General features: G+C 36.1%; 1 protein-coding gene across 1 annotated transcript in view; it reads left to right on the forward strand.

The window, feature by feature from the left end:
* Pka-C3 (Protein kinase, cAMP-dependent, catalytic subunit 3) overlaps positions 1-16,905 on the forward strand; it is a 108,588-nt gene that overhangs the window by 32,126 nt on the left and 59,557 nt on the right. The window contains exons 2-4 of the mRNA XM_034972457.2: positions 1,358-1,526; positions 3,656-3,765; positions 12,952-13,197. Coding sequence (XP_034828348.1) covers positions 1,358-1,526; positions 3,656-3,765; positions 12,952-13,197 — 525 coding nt within the window. The remainder of the gene's footprint in view (positions 1-1,357; positions 1,527-3,655; positions 3,766-12,951; positions 13,198-16,905) is intronic.

Genomic DNA, 16,905 nt, shown 5'->3' on the forward strand with positions numbered 1-16,905 from the left:
TTTGAAACACACAGAACGCGTGATTGAAATACGGTGCAATCTGTTCAACGCGACTTCTAGAAGTTCTAATACAAGGAACGTTGATAGAATTGGGGTGTCGAAATACAATAATGTGAAGATAAAATTGACCAAAAGGTCCTTGACCCAAAATAAAAAATTCAGCACTACCGTTTTGAATTTCATGTTTAAGGTTTTCGCTTGAAGATGTATGCTATAATACTGAAGTGAGATGTAAAACCTCATGCTAAGCATCTAGATGAAGGCGTCACACTTGAAGAGCGCGTAATTGTTGCGTAGCCAAAAAGGCGTGCTGTTTTCCTCACGCGCAGCAGTCTGATTAGCTTTTTACCAGGCCACGGCAAAGCTAAAAGGAAGGGTTATGATTTTATATATAGTTTGTATTAGTAATCTTACATTTGTACATGCTCTGTTTCTGTGCAGTCTAAGTACGTTACTATAAGTAGTTCATGGATAATGTCGCGCGTCAATACCGTCCCGCGACGTACCTGTCCAACCCTTTACTTATGTTGTTCGGTACAAAGATGTTATTGTAATCCACACGGTGCTTTAATTAATCAACTTGTTTTTGAAGTAAAACGGGGAATCCGTTACTGAGTCATGAAAAAATAGTTATTTCTCGCAATCGTTATCTGTATAGGTATAGTGTATCATATTCTTCTCCAGCGAACTAAAAATACAAATCTTTGCTTCATGTTAAGCATCGCATCATCATCAAGAATGACTCAATGCTGATAGAGTTGAAATAAATATCATGTTGAAATGGAAAAATAAACTCCAGATGGTCTTGAAAAGTCTATCGTGATAATTGTGGTAATGGAGGACAATTATTTTACATGCTCTATGTAGCAAACGTCTGCATCAATGGATCACGGTGCAGCATTCGAAACAAACAAAATAAATGGCTCTTTTCATTAAAATGTTATGAACCCAAATACCAATTTTCGTCATCATCATAGATATAGACTCGAAAAATGACGGACTTTCATACAAATTTACAATACCTAATCCTATTGGGGGTGGAATTTCTAAAAATCCTGAAACGTAACAATATATTTCTTCATTTTTAACTAAAAGCCCAAATACCAATTTTCAAAGATAGATAACTTGATAAATGACGGACTTTGATACAAACTTTCATGCCCTATTTAATTAACCAAGTAGTGGTAGAATTTCCAAAAATCATTTCTATTTACAGAGGGACCTACTGTCCAAAATTCAAATTTCTGAAATATTTTGGGGGTTTGGGCTGCGCGTTGATAGATATCAGTCAGTCAGGACAAGTATTTCTATATTATGTTTTGTGGTTTTTAATTTACTCTTGTTTCTTTTGTTACAGGAACGGGTACATTCGGCCGCGTGTGTCTCTGTCGAGACAAAGCCGCCGATGAATACCTGGCAATGAAAATATTATCTATGGCTGACGTTATCCGCTTAAAGCAAGTTGACCACGTTATGAACGAGAAGAGCATATTAGCAGAAATCAATCATCCGTTCATAGTGAATTTGTAAGTTACGAATTTTTATTTCGCAAGGAATAAACTTATTTTGTTATAGTTCGGAACCACATAAAATCCGTATGGTACAACCTGAAAGTATAAAGTTTCTGTGGTAGGCACCTAGTAGGTAGGTACAGTGCGACAAGGCTTTCTTGGCACTTGAATGAAATTGACAGGGGGCGCTGTTGGAGAACAAAGGCTTAGACTATTCAAACAAGAACAAAGGGGACACTTGACGACAACGTTAGTTCCTTTTTTCGCCACGCGCCAAGATAGCCTTGTCGCACTGTACAAGGTGCAGTATGTGCTATGCAACTACACCATACGCTCTCCCGCTTATAACAAGGTGATTACATATATTCTCTTTGGCTTACAAATGCGAGAAAAAGAAATTGGTCAGTGTAGACTGCCGACAGAAGTTTTACCCATCGAATTGCAGCCTACTTTTCAAAACTTACATAATTTGTAAATTAAAGTTATTACAGTAGTACCAGTAGTTTAGTTTTTACATCTATCGGCACTCCGAATACTACCATGTTAGTTACGTGACCTTGGAGTTTTTACGCATCTCAAAATCGCGCAACGCGCGTAAAAGGTGTTTTCACTTAAATAAGCAACTAAGCAAGCATGCACTACCACGAAGCCATACCTACCACACAGCACGTTTCACTCCGACACCGTAGACCGCAGGTTTCACTCTGGCTTCCTTAGATGTTGATAAGATTATTTTGTTAGAAACTTTTTATTTGCTTAGTTTGTATATTTAGTTGATAGATGTTTGCCTGACTGCGACCTTATCAGTTTGTTAGGTTGATAGGTTCGCATGGACCATGCCATCTGATGGTATTTGCTAATTCAAGAACCAGAAATATGACAGTTGGAAACTTTACATAATAGGTAATAGGTATGGTAAATGATGATGCTTTTTTTTAAAAATTGTTTTTACCCAATATGAAAAAAAACGAAAACTGGAAATCTGCTAAAGCTTTTAGCTTTTAAATAATGAGAAGCTAGATATAATGTGACGAACGCATTAGGCTCTGATTGGCCGCCCCGCCACTTTTCCGCTATTGGCATTGTTGCAGCAAATACTATCATCAGGCCAATCTCAACAATAGGAACTGTTGCAATGAATAATGCAGCTTCCCCATAATAGACCCGTGGCCCTACCGCGGTTGTTTGACAGCTACAATGTCACGATCGCAATCATCTCTGATTGGTTAATGCTCGCTCACTATTGGCCACAATGCATTCTTGCAACAAGAATCGCTCAAATTCAGCCAATCAGAACAATTAAGATTGTAATAATGATTGATGCAGGTTTTAGACAATCGCCCTTCCGCTGGTGGTGCTTGTTAGAAAAGGGGTGTACGACATTAGACGTGACGTATACTTTCGCAATCACCTACGTCACCTTAAAATGTTCCACGCAATGTAGGTGGTATAAAATTAACCTTACCACATTGGTCTATTATTAATACAATAAATAGATATTCCCCACCTGTTGTAGTTATGAATAGCTCGCAAATATTAAACATCTTCAACTTATCAGACACATGGTGTTAACCACGTGTCGACATTTCGCCTGTCTACTAGTCACTACCCATATTATAAATGCCAAAGTTTGTTTGTTTGTTATTTTTGCATGGGTATAGTTAAAACCGTGATAGCCTAGTGGTTAGGACGTCCGCCTTCTAATCGGGGGTCGGGGGTTTTATAAAGTCCCGGTGCATTGTAAAATATTTAAGAAAAAGTATGTCTGCCTGTCTGCTACCTTTTCACGGCCCATCCGCGCTAACCGATTTTGATAAAAGGTACAGAGTTGCACCCCGGGGACATAGGCTACTTTTTGTCCCGGAAAATCAAAAACGCCTTACAGGGTTTTTAAAAACTTCAATCCACGTGGATGAAGTCACGGGCATCATCTACTTGGCTCACAGATAGTTTGCATCCTGAAGACGGCTACTTTTTATCCCGGTTCCCACAGGATTTTAAAAACCTTAAGCCACGCAGACGTCATCTAGTGGAAAATGAAGTTGTAATGTCCCGTGGTAGTAATCGTAATAACCAGTAGTGACAGTAGGCTGATAAATGAATTTTGATAAAAATTGATTTTCATAAAAAACACATTGTTTCAGGCGATGGTGGACCCATGATGACTCGTGTATATACATGTTATTTGACTACGTGTGCGGGGGTGAACTTTTCTCTTATCTGAGAAATGCTGGCCGTTTCAGCAATAGTATTGGTAAGTACTATTTATACTATGTGTAGAGTTACTAGTGTGACTATGTGGCTCTCGTAGGTCTAGTAGCACTTCTCTACGACCAATACAACCATACCTGCAGGTATCTAAATATATAAAACGAAAAGCTGACTGACCGACTGATCTGATCAAAGCACAGGTCAAATTACTGGACAAAACAGGCAGATTGCTATTATGACATAGACATCCGCTAAGAAAGGATGTTTGAAAATTCAATCGCTAAAGGGGGACAAAAGAGGTTAGGAATTTGTGTAGTCCACGGGGACGAAATCGCGGGAATAAGCTAGTTAAATATAAGTTATAACAATATCAATTTATCAATGAATATTTCCACTTGTACAATGTGTTTTTTCAATGAGTGTGGTTTTTAAGAGGGTCACATTATAACGAAGTTAGGTAAATAGAAGTACTTTCTACGAGCTCTAGGTGAGCATGGATAGGCATCTTCTAGGCGTCAACCAGTCCTCATCATTGCTTTCCGTACGGCATGATTGTCGTCAAGCGCATGAAAAACAGTATGTTAACTTTGCAGCATTATAAAATTGTAATACTTAATTCTAATTTGTAATTATATTTTAAAAACAGAGTATTTTATGATCGAAAAGTCGCACAGCAACGATGCATTTTTAGAAAATTCATAAATTAAGTACCTACTTCGTAATTTATCGGTAGATTTATGTGAAGAGTGTAGCATGCTGTTACTATCAAGATTAAAGTTATTCGAGAATTAGTTTAGGTAATGCAGAACCGACCAAAGAGCATTATTCAAATAAAATAGCATACTACATTCCACAAATATTTAGATATAAAATCAACTACAGAAATCAGAATAAATAGTAAAGAGTTCTGAGGTGTAGTGTACAAATGATTAATTCAATGACGTCATGTTCTGTCTTTTATCATGCTTTTGCTTTGACGAATTGTGCTTTTGCGCAGTAGCACGAATTTATATTCTTTTAATAAATGATTTGTAAGAACATGGTATAACAAAATACAAATTGCAGTTGATCAAAAAGTGTAATCATCTAAAGTTCATGCAATAATTATTCAATTATTATAGAACCACGTGCAGAACTAACTAAACAATATTATTCAAATCGCCTTGAACTCGCTACTATCAATGCGATAAGAATGCATGAAAAACTTAAATCGATAATTGGGTTGTTTCAAGGTGGATGTAGGTATATTTCCACAGTTCAGTTCTGGGTGCAGTGATTGATTCGATGACGTTACTCTATTCGTTTCGTGCCAATTTTTATTTGTTACGGTTTGAAACAAACACAACGCGCGATGGTAGCGATTACATTTTTGAACTCGTATCCCAATTCCTCAATCCTGATGCTGCAAGATACTGAACTCCTAAGCTGTTGGGGTTCGGAAATTTTTGAAGGTTAATTCCCTTTTCTAGGCTTCCAAAGCTACTACAAAGTCAAAACATATTTTGTTGTTTCTGCGCGTAATTTTTGAATGGCATACCTCTTCCAGCGTACTTTTATACTAAGTAAGTATGTCATTTTAATGATTTTGGTCCAAAGTTAACAAACTGTGACTGGTGCAACTATCATTTTGCTTGAATTCACAAGTAATAAACTGGATCTAGGAGCCGCATTGGACACGTTAGCGTCCCTTCTGCTTCAGGCTTTAACTCGTAGCGCGTCGAATTTTGCAACAAACAACTAGCGATTGGGTTAGACTGAAAATTTATTTTTGCGTTAACAAAAATTGAAGAAGACAAGTTGATGGCAATAAATTTTGTGAACGTTGCGTCTTACGACTAATTATTTTCTTGGTTGTCGTTTTCTTTTATAATTTAGACAGACTGGTCTGAGCGTAGTACCTACACCAAATGTTAAGGAAAATAAACAGATGCTTTGACATTGTTACTTACTTTTTTTACGTCTACATCCAGTAAATGGTGGCGGCTACTTACTTGCTCTTTTAGATTTCAAGAATTATATAATATTCCTGTAGGTAGGTAGGTACTTTGTTTAAAATACTAATAATAATTAAGCAATAGATTGAGATTATTAAAAAACTAGCTAGCGGAAGTTTTGTCTCTATTGTAGAGTAACAATAGAGACAAAACTTCCGCTACGATTAAACACCTATTTAGCTCAACGATCTCCATAATATTATATTTTATTGATTTTTATTTCAATGTTATTAAAATAGTTATTAAAATAGTAGGGAATCCCATATTATCTGTGCGGACATTACACTGAAAATGAAGTCGTACGGCGACTTGAACAATTATTGGTCCGAAATAAGCCTGATTAAATCGCAACTTAAAAAACTGGCCAAGTGCGAGTCAGGCTCGCGCAATGGGGGTTCCGTACTGCAGTCTTATTTTTTCGACATTTTGCACGATAATTCAAAAACTATGATGCGTAAAAATAAATAAAAATCTGTTTTAGAATGCACAGGTGAAGCCATTTCATATGATACCCCTCTAGATATAGTTATCTTACTACGTAAATTGAAAATACTGATTATTAGTTTATGACCACAATTTTTTTTTTGTGTGATGTAACCACAAATTCACGTTTTTCAGATTTTTTCTCTAATACCAGCTATTAGATTCACCTACCTACCAAATTTCATGATCCTAGGGCAACGGGAAGTACCCTCTAGGTTTCTTGACAGACAGACAGACGGACAGACAGACAGACAGACAACAAAGTGATCCTATAACTATGGACCCTACCCTACCTAACCCTAAAAATATGGAAAATTAATAGTTTTATCTTAAAAGACAGTGTAGTTACATTAAATTAACCGACAAAATTATAATCCCGTTAAAATTACCCCAGTTTATAAACATAAGAATAATATTTAAAAATAAGTAAAATGAATGGCATCAGACACTTCTCTTCATATTTCTAGATGCAAATGGAAAAGTGCGTATAACCGATTAATCAGTTGTGAATAAGCGTGTATTTCTGGAGAAAGGACATGAACAGAAATAATAAGCGGTCAATGACGCGCGTGTAACTGAATTCTGACTGAGTTCGAGGTTATACTATACAAATATACAAAATTGTAAGGTTAACATTGAACTGTTCGTATGTTTTTGTGTCATGTATTCGATAAACGTACGATCTACGTGATCAAATCGACTGTGGAATGGAGACCCGTAGAACTAGATAATTGAGCTTAGTTCGAAGCTGATGTGGTAATGGGCGGAGTAAACAATTCGAACGACCGATATATTTTCGGGTCCCAAGATACTGGAAAGGCTTTGCGTTGCCAACACTGCGATTTCTGGTGCAAGAGTACTTACTCCAGAAAACGCAGTATTGGTAACGCAGTAACAGACCGCCTCCACTAGGTAGATAAACGACAACAGACGAGTGCTTTGGAGTCGCTGAATACACGCGACACAACCACAAGATGACGTGCTTGTGGAAGTCCCTATAATTACAAGAGACCTATGTCCAGTAGTGAATGTCTATCGGTAGACAAAGACTACGATGAACAATAAATATAGTGGTTTATTAAGGCCGGTAGTAACGAGCTCGCGGTGAAGCGGCGGCGGCGACCGACGTGCCAGACGCCCCGACGCCACTCCTGTGCGTATAACGTATATGCTTATAATAACCCATTTTATAAAATGTTCAGTGGTCTGGTTACGTGAGAAAATCTTGAGGCAACTTTACATAAATAAATGTGATGTTCGAAAAATTATTTAAGAGCCATTTTGTGGTTTGCCCAATAAACTTTTTATCTAGACCTATCTTCGAATCGCATGCGGTAGGTATGCAGTCGTTTATTTTTGTATTTTTTCATAAGAAGTTATTCTTGTAATGGACTGTAATCTTTTGTTGTTATGATGGTGTATGTAGTATGCTTACATAGAAGAAGTATCTAAGGTTACCGGAAGGGCATTACTAATAATAATATAATAATATAGAGTACCTACCTTATTACTGACTTTGTCGAAATTTAGGTGGTTTGGCAGTGGCATATTTTCTAAAAACAATTCATAATAATTTATACAATTTTATGTGTTTGCTATATCCAAAATAGAAATAAGTAGCACATTTGTAACAAAGAGATTTTTAAAATAAATAAACAGACAGAGAGACAATTTATTTTCGAAAATCCTTTTAATTCGACGTATAACATCGTCGAAACAATGTTCATTACAACGATCTCTATGTATTCATTACGTAGATTACGTAAATGTGAACGTATTAGTTTATTCGTTTTAAAGAGGTCGTAAAAATGTAAGTAAAAGTGGTCGTAAAAATGTAAGTAATAAGTTTTCGGCTTGCGATATTTGTTCCAGTTCTAATTCTGTGCGCAATAAAATAGGTAAGTAGGTACCTAGTATTCAGGCAAGTATAAGGCTAGGCACACTACCAGATACCCATTTATGGACCGTCTGACAAAATATTATACCTAGATATTAGTTACCACAAAATAGGAAAGCCAAAGATTTTGTTTTACTTACTAAAAGTGTCATAATTATGATTCCATCACTACCCATATTGTAAGGGCCTTTGTGCACTCATCCGTATTCGGTTCGTATCCGTGATTCTTTGCAGTGGCCGTCATACAAATACCTACATTCGATTCGTTTTTTTTTTTCACGGATCCGTCAAATCACGGATGACTGCACGAAGGCCCTAAATGTGAAATTGTGTTTGTTTGTTGGTCTATTAGTTTGTTGGTTTTTCCTTTAATCACGTCGCAACGGAGCAACGAATCGATGTAATTTTTTCCATGGGTAGATTTAAAGACCGGAGATAAGATAAGATAAGATAAGATAAGTTTATTAATTGCAAAATTGTATGTACATAGGGTCTTAAAAATATAAAAGTCCAATTACAATCTGCCATCAATGGCGCGCAATTTTACAATAGTGTCAGTTACACATTTAGTTACTATTAACATAGGTACTAAAAAATTAAAAATAAATTTAAAATATGATGTCAGAGAAAACCTAAAATAGTCTTATTTAAGTGCATGTTAATATTAACATAATAATAAATTAATTACATTGATGAAATTAATTACTTAATCAAATCTCGAAATTAAGCCTTAATATGTCGTACGAAGTCATCCACTGCATAAAAATTTTTTTCTTGCAACCATTTTTTTAATTTATGACAGAATTGTTTAAATGGAAGCATTTTAATCTCCATCGGCAATTTGTTAAAAATTTTTATGCACATAGAGTAACAATTTTTTTGGTATAATGATGTTTTGGAGATCCTATCAGACACTAATTTATCTTGATTTCTCAATCCTCTTTTTCCAACATTATCATGCAGAGTTTTGAAATAATGAAAGTTCGTTTTGACAAACTTTGCAATTTCTAAAATGTACATACATGGAAGTGGCAATATTCCATGTTTTTGAAAGACAGGCTTACATGATTCATAAGGAGGCATGTTAAGAATAGCTCGTAGACATTTTTTCTGAACTATGAATGCCTTATTAAAATCTGTTGAATTTCCCCATATAATCAGGCCATAACGGAGTACTGATGACACGTAACCATGGTATGCTGTGAGAGCAGTATTCAAACTAGCAGTCTTTACTAGTCGACCATACATGCGATGGATGTTACCTGCTTAGTCATAGGTCTGTGGTCATACCTAAATCAATCCTACTCTGTGCATATACCTACAAAATTATGTGGATAGGTGCTTATTCGTAGTTTTATCTTAGCTGTTTCCGTTTCTCCGATCCATTCCGGATGTTTTAATTGCAAGTATATATTCCAAGATGCACGTAATGATTGTAGTTTATGAAACATAAATGTTAAAATATTTTTGTTTGGTTTCCTATTCCTGTTTGGAGAGGATCTTATTGCATCAATGTTTAACATCTTTTCTTATAATAATGTGTATATAATAAGAATAACATCGATATTAAATCACAAAGACCTTTATTGAAAAAAAAAAACTGAAAAATAGGATTTATCCCTTTACAAATATTTGGGGTCCTACAGCCGGTAGCTTGGCCGCTAGTGAGACACAGTTCACACAGATCACCCTAGTGAGACGATTCCAATCCTCTCTGACCTGACGTTCTCACTATTTGCTAAAATGCATTATTGCACTAAAAATACCATTTCAGCCAATCACCACAGTAAAATTTGACTAAATCTGATTGAGCAGTTTGTTGCAAGTGGGCATTAATCTGTTTTTAGGGTTCCGTAACTCAAAAGGAAAAACGGAACCCTTATAGGATCACTTTGTTATAAAGTGTTTTAAACAAATACTTAATTAGTATTTCAACTTATAAAGTACTAGCGACCCGCCCCGGCTTCGCATGGGTGCAATGTAGATACTAATGTGGTGTCATTGAGGTGTCATTGCCTCGGAAACTCTCAAATGAGAGGAATTTTTTCCGACCTAATTCACATTATTTCAATTTCTCTAGGGATCTTAAATTTTTTGAGAATTAACTATAGTTATAAACCTTCCTCTTGAATCACTCTATCTGTTGGTGAAAACCGCATTAAAATCCGTTGCGTAGTTTAAAAGATCTACGCGTTCATACATACAAACAGCGGAAAGCGACTTTATTTTATAGTACTATGTAAAGAACATTACGATACCAAGTGGGGTATCATATGAAAGGGCTTTACCTGTACATTCTAAAATAGATTTTTATTTATTTTTATGCATAATAGTTTTTGATTTATCGTGCAAAATGACGATGAAATACGACTGTAGTATGGAATCCTCGGTGCGCGAGCCTGACTCGCACTTGGCCGGTTTTTTTCCCCTGTAGGCAACGTGGCGTAAATATCAATAGATATTCCGGACACAAATCGTTCCTCGGAAGTTGGAACATGACAATTTGGCAACTGCTGCTCTTAGCTCTGTTATTTGTGAGATTGTAAAGTTTCCTTCGCATAAAAAAAATCATATTGTATTGTCGAATTATGTAGAGTTGTCTTTGAATTTGTATAATCGTGCGGTAATAAACTTTAGTAGGTACCTACTAGGTAGCTAAACCAAGAAATTTGCATTGCAATCAATAATAAACAAGATAAAATGGTTTCCGTAATTGAGTTTTAACAATCTTCTGTATATCATGTACCTACGTACTTACGTAGGTATGTAATATGTATAATACCTTGGTATTTGCACTGCCTAGTTTTTTTAACAATACTTTATTAGGTGGTTCAAGATCATAATTATTAAATACTAGATGATGCCCGCGACTTCGTCCGCGTGGATTTGTGTTTTGAAAATCCCGTGGGAACTCTTTGATTTTACGGGATAAAAATATATATAGCCTATGTCCTTCCCCGGGATGCAAGCTATCTCTGTACCAAATTTCGTCAAAATCGGTTGAACGGTTGAGCCGTGAAAAGCTAGCAGACAGACAGACAGACACACTTTCGCATTTATAATATTAATATGGATTAGAACTGAGCGGGATGTCGTCATAATATTAACGGCACAAATCCAACTATGACGCTATATCGCCCACGAACCTCTGATTCATAGGTACCTATCATTTCATAACTCTAGTTTCTCAAAAACTTACTCAAAAACAAAACACCTTCAGAATTTAAATCATAAAACACAATATAGTAAAAAGTAATTTCATCATGTGGGCGGATTAATCACTCAAACGTAGTTTTAATAATACCCACCTAACTGCACGTAAGTAGAGGCATAGAATATAGAATATTCAGGGTGTAACCAGAACGCGACCAAAATCTTAGCGATTGTTATACTACCTAAACACAATCCAATACTAATAAGAATAACCCTTTGCCTCATTTTGTTGTTTTAGTGATTTAGTATCTTTCAAACCAACAATGTTGGTATAGCGCGCAAAACTCGGGTCGATGTCCCGCCTACGACGCGGCATTGACTCCGAGTGGCCTTCTTGTGCAACATTCATTGACCTCTAGCTACAGTCAAATGTTTTATTTGCAATATATCGTGCATTTTTACAAAATATAAGATTTTTTAATTTTTTTTCGCGTGTTTTTTTGTGGTTTCATACCAGTAATCATCGGTACTATCACCTGTCTTCGTTTTTGCTAGTGTTCTGGTTACACCTAGTATATGTAATAGGTAGAGGACATTTTCTTGCAAATATCAACTGATAATACCTGCTTACGCAAAATGACACTCGACGTATCGTCCAGCGCTCGTCCTTGACTTTATGAAGACTGAAATAAACTTCATTTCTTTTGTAAATCTTAGTTTGATTTTATCAAAGCAAGTATTACGTAGTTTCGACCCGGGCCCGGCTGTTATTATTTCCACTAGTCTTTTAGTAAAGAATACTTTGCATGTCACGTCTCGCATGATACGTAGAAAGCGCTCTTGGTCACTTTTTATTCGTATTATCCATATGTATGACTCAAGTTTCGTTTTTCCCGTTTACAAAATATATTCCTACAGAACATCGTGTTCTATAAAATTGTTTCACAAGTGTAATCCTTCGATTATAATAACCTCAGCTTTCAGGTTAAGATTTATCTCATAAAAATAAATAGAAATTTTTAAAATAGTATATATAAACCCTACATTACTGTAATAAGAGTTCAATTACCTCTTTTAATATAGTAGTTATAATGAGTTTACTACCTAGTCGCAACGCGAGTTAATTTTACATATTCTTATCTCTGAGTAATTGTACCTCAGTACATAATAATTCAATGGCTTTTATACAATGACTAGCTTATTCCCGCGACTTCATCCGCGTGGAGTACACAAATTTCAAACAACTATTTTACCCTCTTAGGGGTTGAATTTTCAAAAATCTTTTCTTAGCGGATGTCTTCGTCATAATAACTATCTGCATGCCAAATTTCAGCCCGATCCGTCCAGTAGTTTGAGCTGTGTGTTTATAGATCAGTCAGTCAGCTTTTCCTTTTATACATATAGATAGATAGACAGCGTCACGTTCAGGTCCAGTACTATATAAACGTTTGACGTAAAATAAAACAGCATTTCTTAAAAAAATGAGCTATAATTTTTAAATTTAATTTAAAGACATGAATCACATGAATCTCTGCACTTTTTTATTAATAGTCCAAGTATTTAATAAAAACTAACGTTCGCAAAAATAAAAATGTATGGTCGTTGCTCATTTTAATTCAGTCGACTCGTTTACTGTTAAGTCTAGATTGCGCTGTCAGATGGCGAAAGTTGTATGATTTATGTTAGTATTTTTTGTACACAGGAAATTTCTATGCAGCAGAAATAGTCTCGGCGCTAGAATACCTTCACGCTCGAAACATTGTGTATCGAGACCTGAAGCCAGAGAATCTATTGCTCGCGAAGGATGGCCACTTGAAGATCACGGATTTTGGATTTGCGAAGAAACTAACAGATCGCACTTGGACACTTTGCGGGACGCCGGAATATTTAGCGCCTGAGATCATTCAAAGTAAAGGGCACAATAAAGCGGTCGACTGGTGGGCTTTAGGTTAGTAACAGTCATTTACTTACTGAATTTTTAGCTTTTCAAATCTATCTAGAACTATTTGCTGACTCAACTAAACAATTACTTCTGATTGATTTTTAGCGTCACTTCGCTTGGTTGGTTGTCTATTTTTTGTCTAGATTCTACAGCAATCAAAGGAATAGATGCAAAACTCAAAACTTCAACGCACAGTTTGCGTTTTGCATCTGACACATCGCACAACGTTGCGAAGTTCGCAAGTCAATTATTGTAGATTTTGTCAATTGTAGAATAATTATTATGTGGACGAGAAATGACTGGTCTAATATGTAGAGAAAGTAGTATATATGTATTTCTTTTTATTCATAAGAGGGACATTTTGGTTCTTTGCCAACTTCTATACCTAATCGATTGTTTGTTGATGTAACAATTTTATTGATTATTATTTAATACACAGTTATTTGTTACTATGATTAAGTACCTAATTATTATTAAACGATAATTTAGACCGGCCCAAGCTCTGCAGTTGCTTGTGACAGCTATCTAACTAGAAACTACTCACCTACTGGTAAAATTCAGAGCTGGAAAAATTTCAAAGCTACAATTTCGGGTATCGATTTAGTGGGAAAAGTTTGCTCAAATCAAGTTTAGAATCGTGGTAGACGAATATAAACTGAAAAATATGTTAGCAAAGTAACCGGGTCAGATAGCTAATCTTTTCAAGACAAAGGACATAATCATGATTTTATTAAACCAGCACTTGCCTAGTTTACCGAACTACATATCTCCAAAACGTATACTAATATTAAGCATTAACGTAACCAGGTCACGATACCTTCGTATGTTACTTTTAATTACTGTTATGCTATAGGTACCCTTAATTTTGCTGTCTACTTTTTCCTTTGTTCTTTTAAAAGGCGGGTCACGCTGCGCAGTCCTAAGTATTTCTGATAAAGTCGTCATTTTTTAAAGGTTATTTTTTTATTCGCTTTGCCGCAATTTTTTGCAAAATATTTTTGAGTTGTTGAGTAGACACAGGTGCTAATGATGTAGAATGTGCCAAATAGATTATACTCGAGTATTAGAGTATTAATAAATATATTACGCATATTTTAGATGAAAGCGGACTATTTTAATATGCACTGTTCTTTTCGTAATGTTTGAAATATTATGCATCTGTACTAATCTATCACATTTCTATGTGATAGATATGTGATCATTTGTGATCCATTTACTGACGAACTCGCTTGTCAAAGGTGTGTAAATATGACCAGCCTGGATCCTGGATGAAAGATCATGCATACCTACTACGTGCATGACTTTTGCAGCAATTAGTTTGGGTTCAAGTAGGTACCTACGTATTTTTATTGCAATATTTTCAACAAAACAAAAACAGACATTTTGCAAATATAACTTTTGTGATTTCTGTGGTGATCTTTGTCAAATGAAATTAACTACGTTTATGAAGATAGGCACTTAAGGCAGCTCAGTTCGGTGCTTTCTTCATACAAACGTAGGAGGGAAAATACAACAATATTCGATATTGTACGCACAAAACTAAGAATTATATCGATTTATCTCGTCATTATCTAGGTTCAATGATATCTAAAACATTGAAAAAAATATTGATTTAAAAGTTACGAGCCTCAAAAGATTCCTATTTTAACACTAAATTTATGTCAACTTTGGGCGTAAATAAATAAGATTAGGAATAGGAAAATTCTAAAAAAAATTATCATTAGACATAGTTTATTTATTCATTAGTTGAAATAACTTTACTTTGCAAACCTAAATTCAGTAGTTTTTTCTCAAAAATACTTTTCCCAAACTACTGTTCAACCCTTTTCAAGCGCTAGATTTCGGCTAAAATCATCATGCTTCTCACCCCAAAACATTAGACACCGCGCGGGTGGCGGAGGGAAGGGCCAGCCCAGCGGCGCGCGGCTGCGCGTGTAATATTGTGGTTTCTATGACGACAACTGTTGTTATTAATATGTTTTCAAAAACAAAAGTCGTAATGATTTTATAAAATTAATTTTTATTCAGTGGCTATGCAAATGTGTAGAAGATTGAGCAGAGCAGAGTCAATAAGTCCTTCAAATACTTATTGCATTTTGTACATTGACCTCTGGAATTTGAAATTTGGACACCAATTTTATTCATTGGTTTATTGACCTGACTTTGTTGTTGAGGTCCTAGTAGGGATATCTACTCGTGTGGTCCTAGTACAATAGGTAAGTAACTTTGTTTAGTTATTTATTTTATCTAATTTTAAAAAACCGGCCAAGTGCGAGTTGCTCGCGCACCAAGAGTTCCGTACTCAGGTATTTTTTTGACATTTTGCTCCATAAATCAAAAACTATTATGCATAAAAATAAATAAAAATGTGTTTTAGAATACACACAATACAGTAAAGCCCTTTCATATAATACCCCACTTGGTATACTTATTATACATTGAAAATTGAAAATACTAATTATTTTTTCATTAACACACTTTAATTTTTTTTTGTAAGTTGTAATCACAAATCTATGGTTTTCGGATTTATTCCTTTACTTGTGCTCTAAGACCTACGTACCTACTAAATTTCATGATTCTGGGTCAACGGGAAGTATCCTATAGGTTTGTGTGACAGATACGACACAGACGGAGAGACGGACAGACAGACAGACAACGAAGTGATCCTAAGGGTCCCCTTTTTCCTTATAAAGTACGGAACCCTAAAAAGGTACCTGTATATGTATAATAATATATATAGGTAGGTAGGTACCTACCTGGTGGTATTTCTTTGTATTTTTAGGGTTCCGTACCTCAGAAGGAAAAAACGGAACCCTCTGTCTGTCTGTCTGTCGGTCCGTCTGTCCGTCCGTCCGTCTGTCCGTCCGTCCGTCCGTCCGTCCGTCCGTCCGTCCGTCCTTCAGTCCGTCCGTCCGTCCATGCGTCTGTCGGTCCGTCCATCGGTCCGTCTGCCCGTCCGTCTGTCCGTCTGTTCGTCTGTCTGTCTGTCCGTCTATCTGTCTGTCTGTCTGTCTGTCCGTCTTACAAATAAAGTACGCAACGCTTCGTACAAATAGTACTTTTTTATTTATTATAATAGGTAGTTATAGCGTAGGTATAAGTAAGCGTAGTGTGGGACGCCTTCCAGCACGATGGACCGACGATATACAGAGGCTGGCGGGAAGTGGCTAGGTGAGGAAGGCTGAGGACCGGGTGTGGTGGCGCTCTTTAGGGAAAGCCTATGTCCAACAGTGGACGACCGCAGGCTGATGATGATGGAAAAAATCACGTTGATCCGTTGCACCCCTCACACGTCCCTATCCGCCTTCTCCACTCCTGTCACGCTGGCGAATAAGTTTGGAATAGAATAGGATTTCGATGGAGTGCGTGGATTTTTGTGAACGGAGTTCAACCATGTAGTCGTGGTTTGGTACAATAGTAAATGGTACAATATTAATTCACCAACAACAGTTCCTAAAACCCATAGAATAGGAGTGCAGTACCCTGCAGCATCAGTATTGAAGAGTTGGAACTTAAAGTTCAATAATGGTATATATGTTTGGCATCTACAATATTATCTCACAATCAACGGTGGCTTAGGAGTGCAATACCCAGTACCCTGCATCATCAGGGTTGAAGAGTTGGGATATCGAGTTGAATTATGAAGTCGTTGCTTGGTACCTAAACCAGAGATAGTTTATTCTAAGCGTACCTTTAATATCAATTCAACATCAA

The sequence above is a fragment of the Maniola hyperantus genome, chromosome 1 (genome assembly GCF_902806685.2).
Source record: "Maniola hyperantus chromosome 1, iAphHyp1.2, whole genome shotgun sequence".
NCBI classification, from domain to species: domain Eukaryota; kingdom Metazoa; phylum Arthropoda; class Insecta; order Lepidoptera; family Nymphalidae; genus Maniola; species Maniola hyperantus.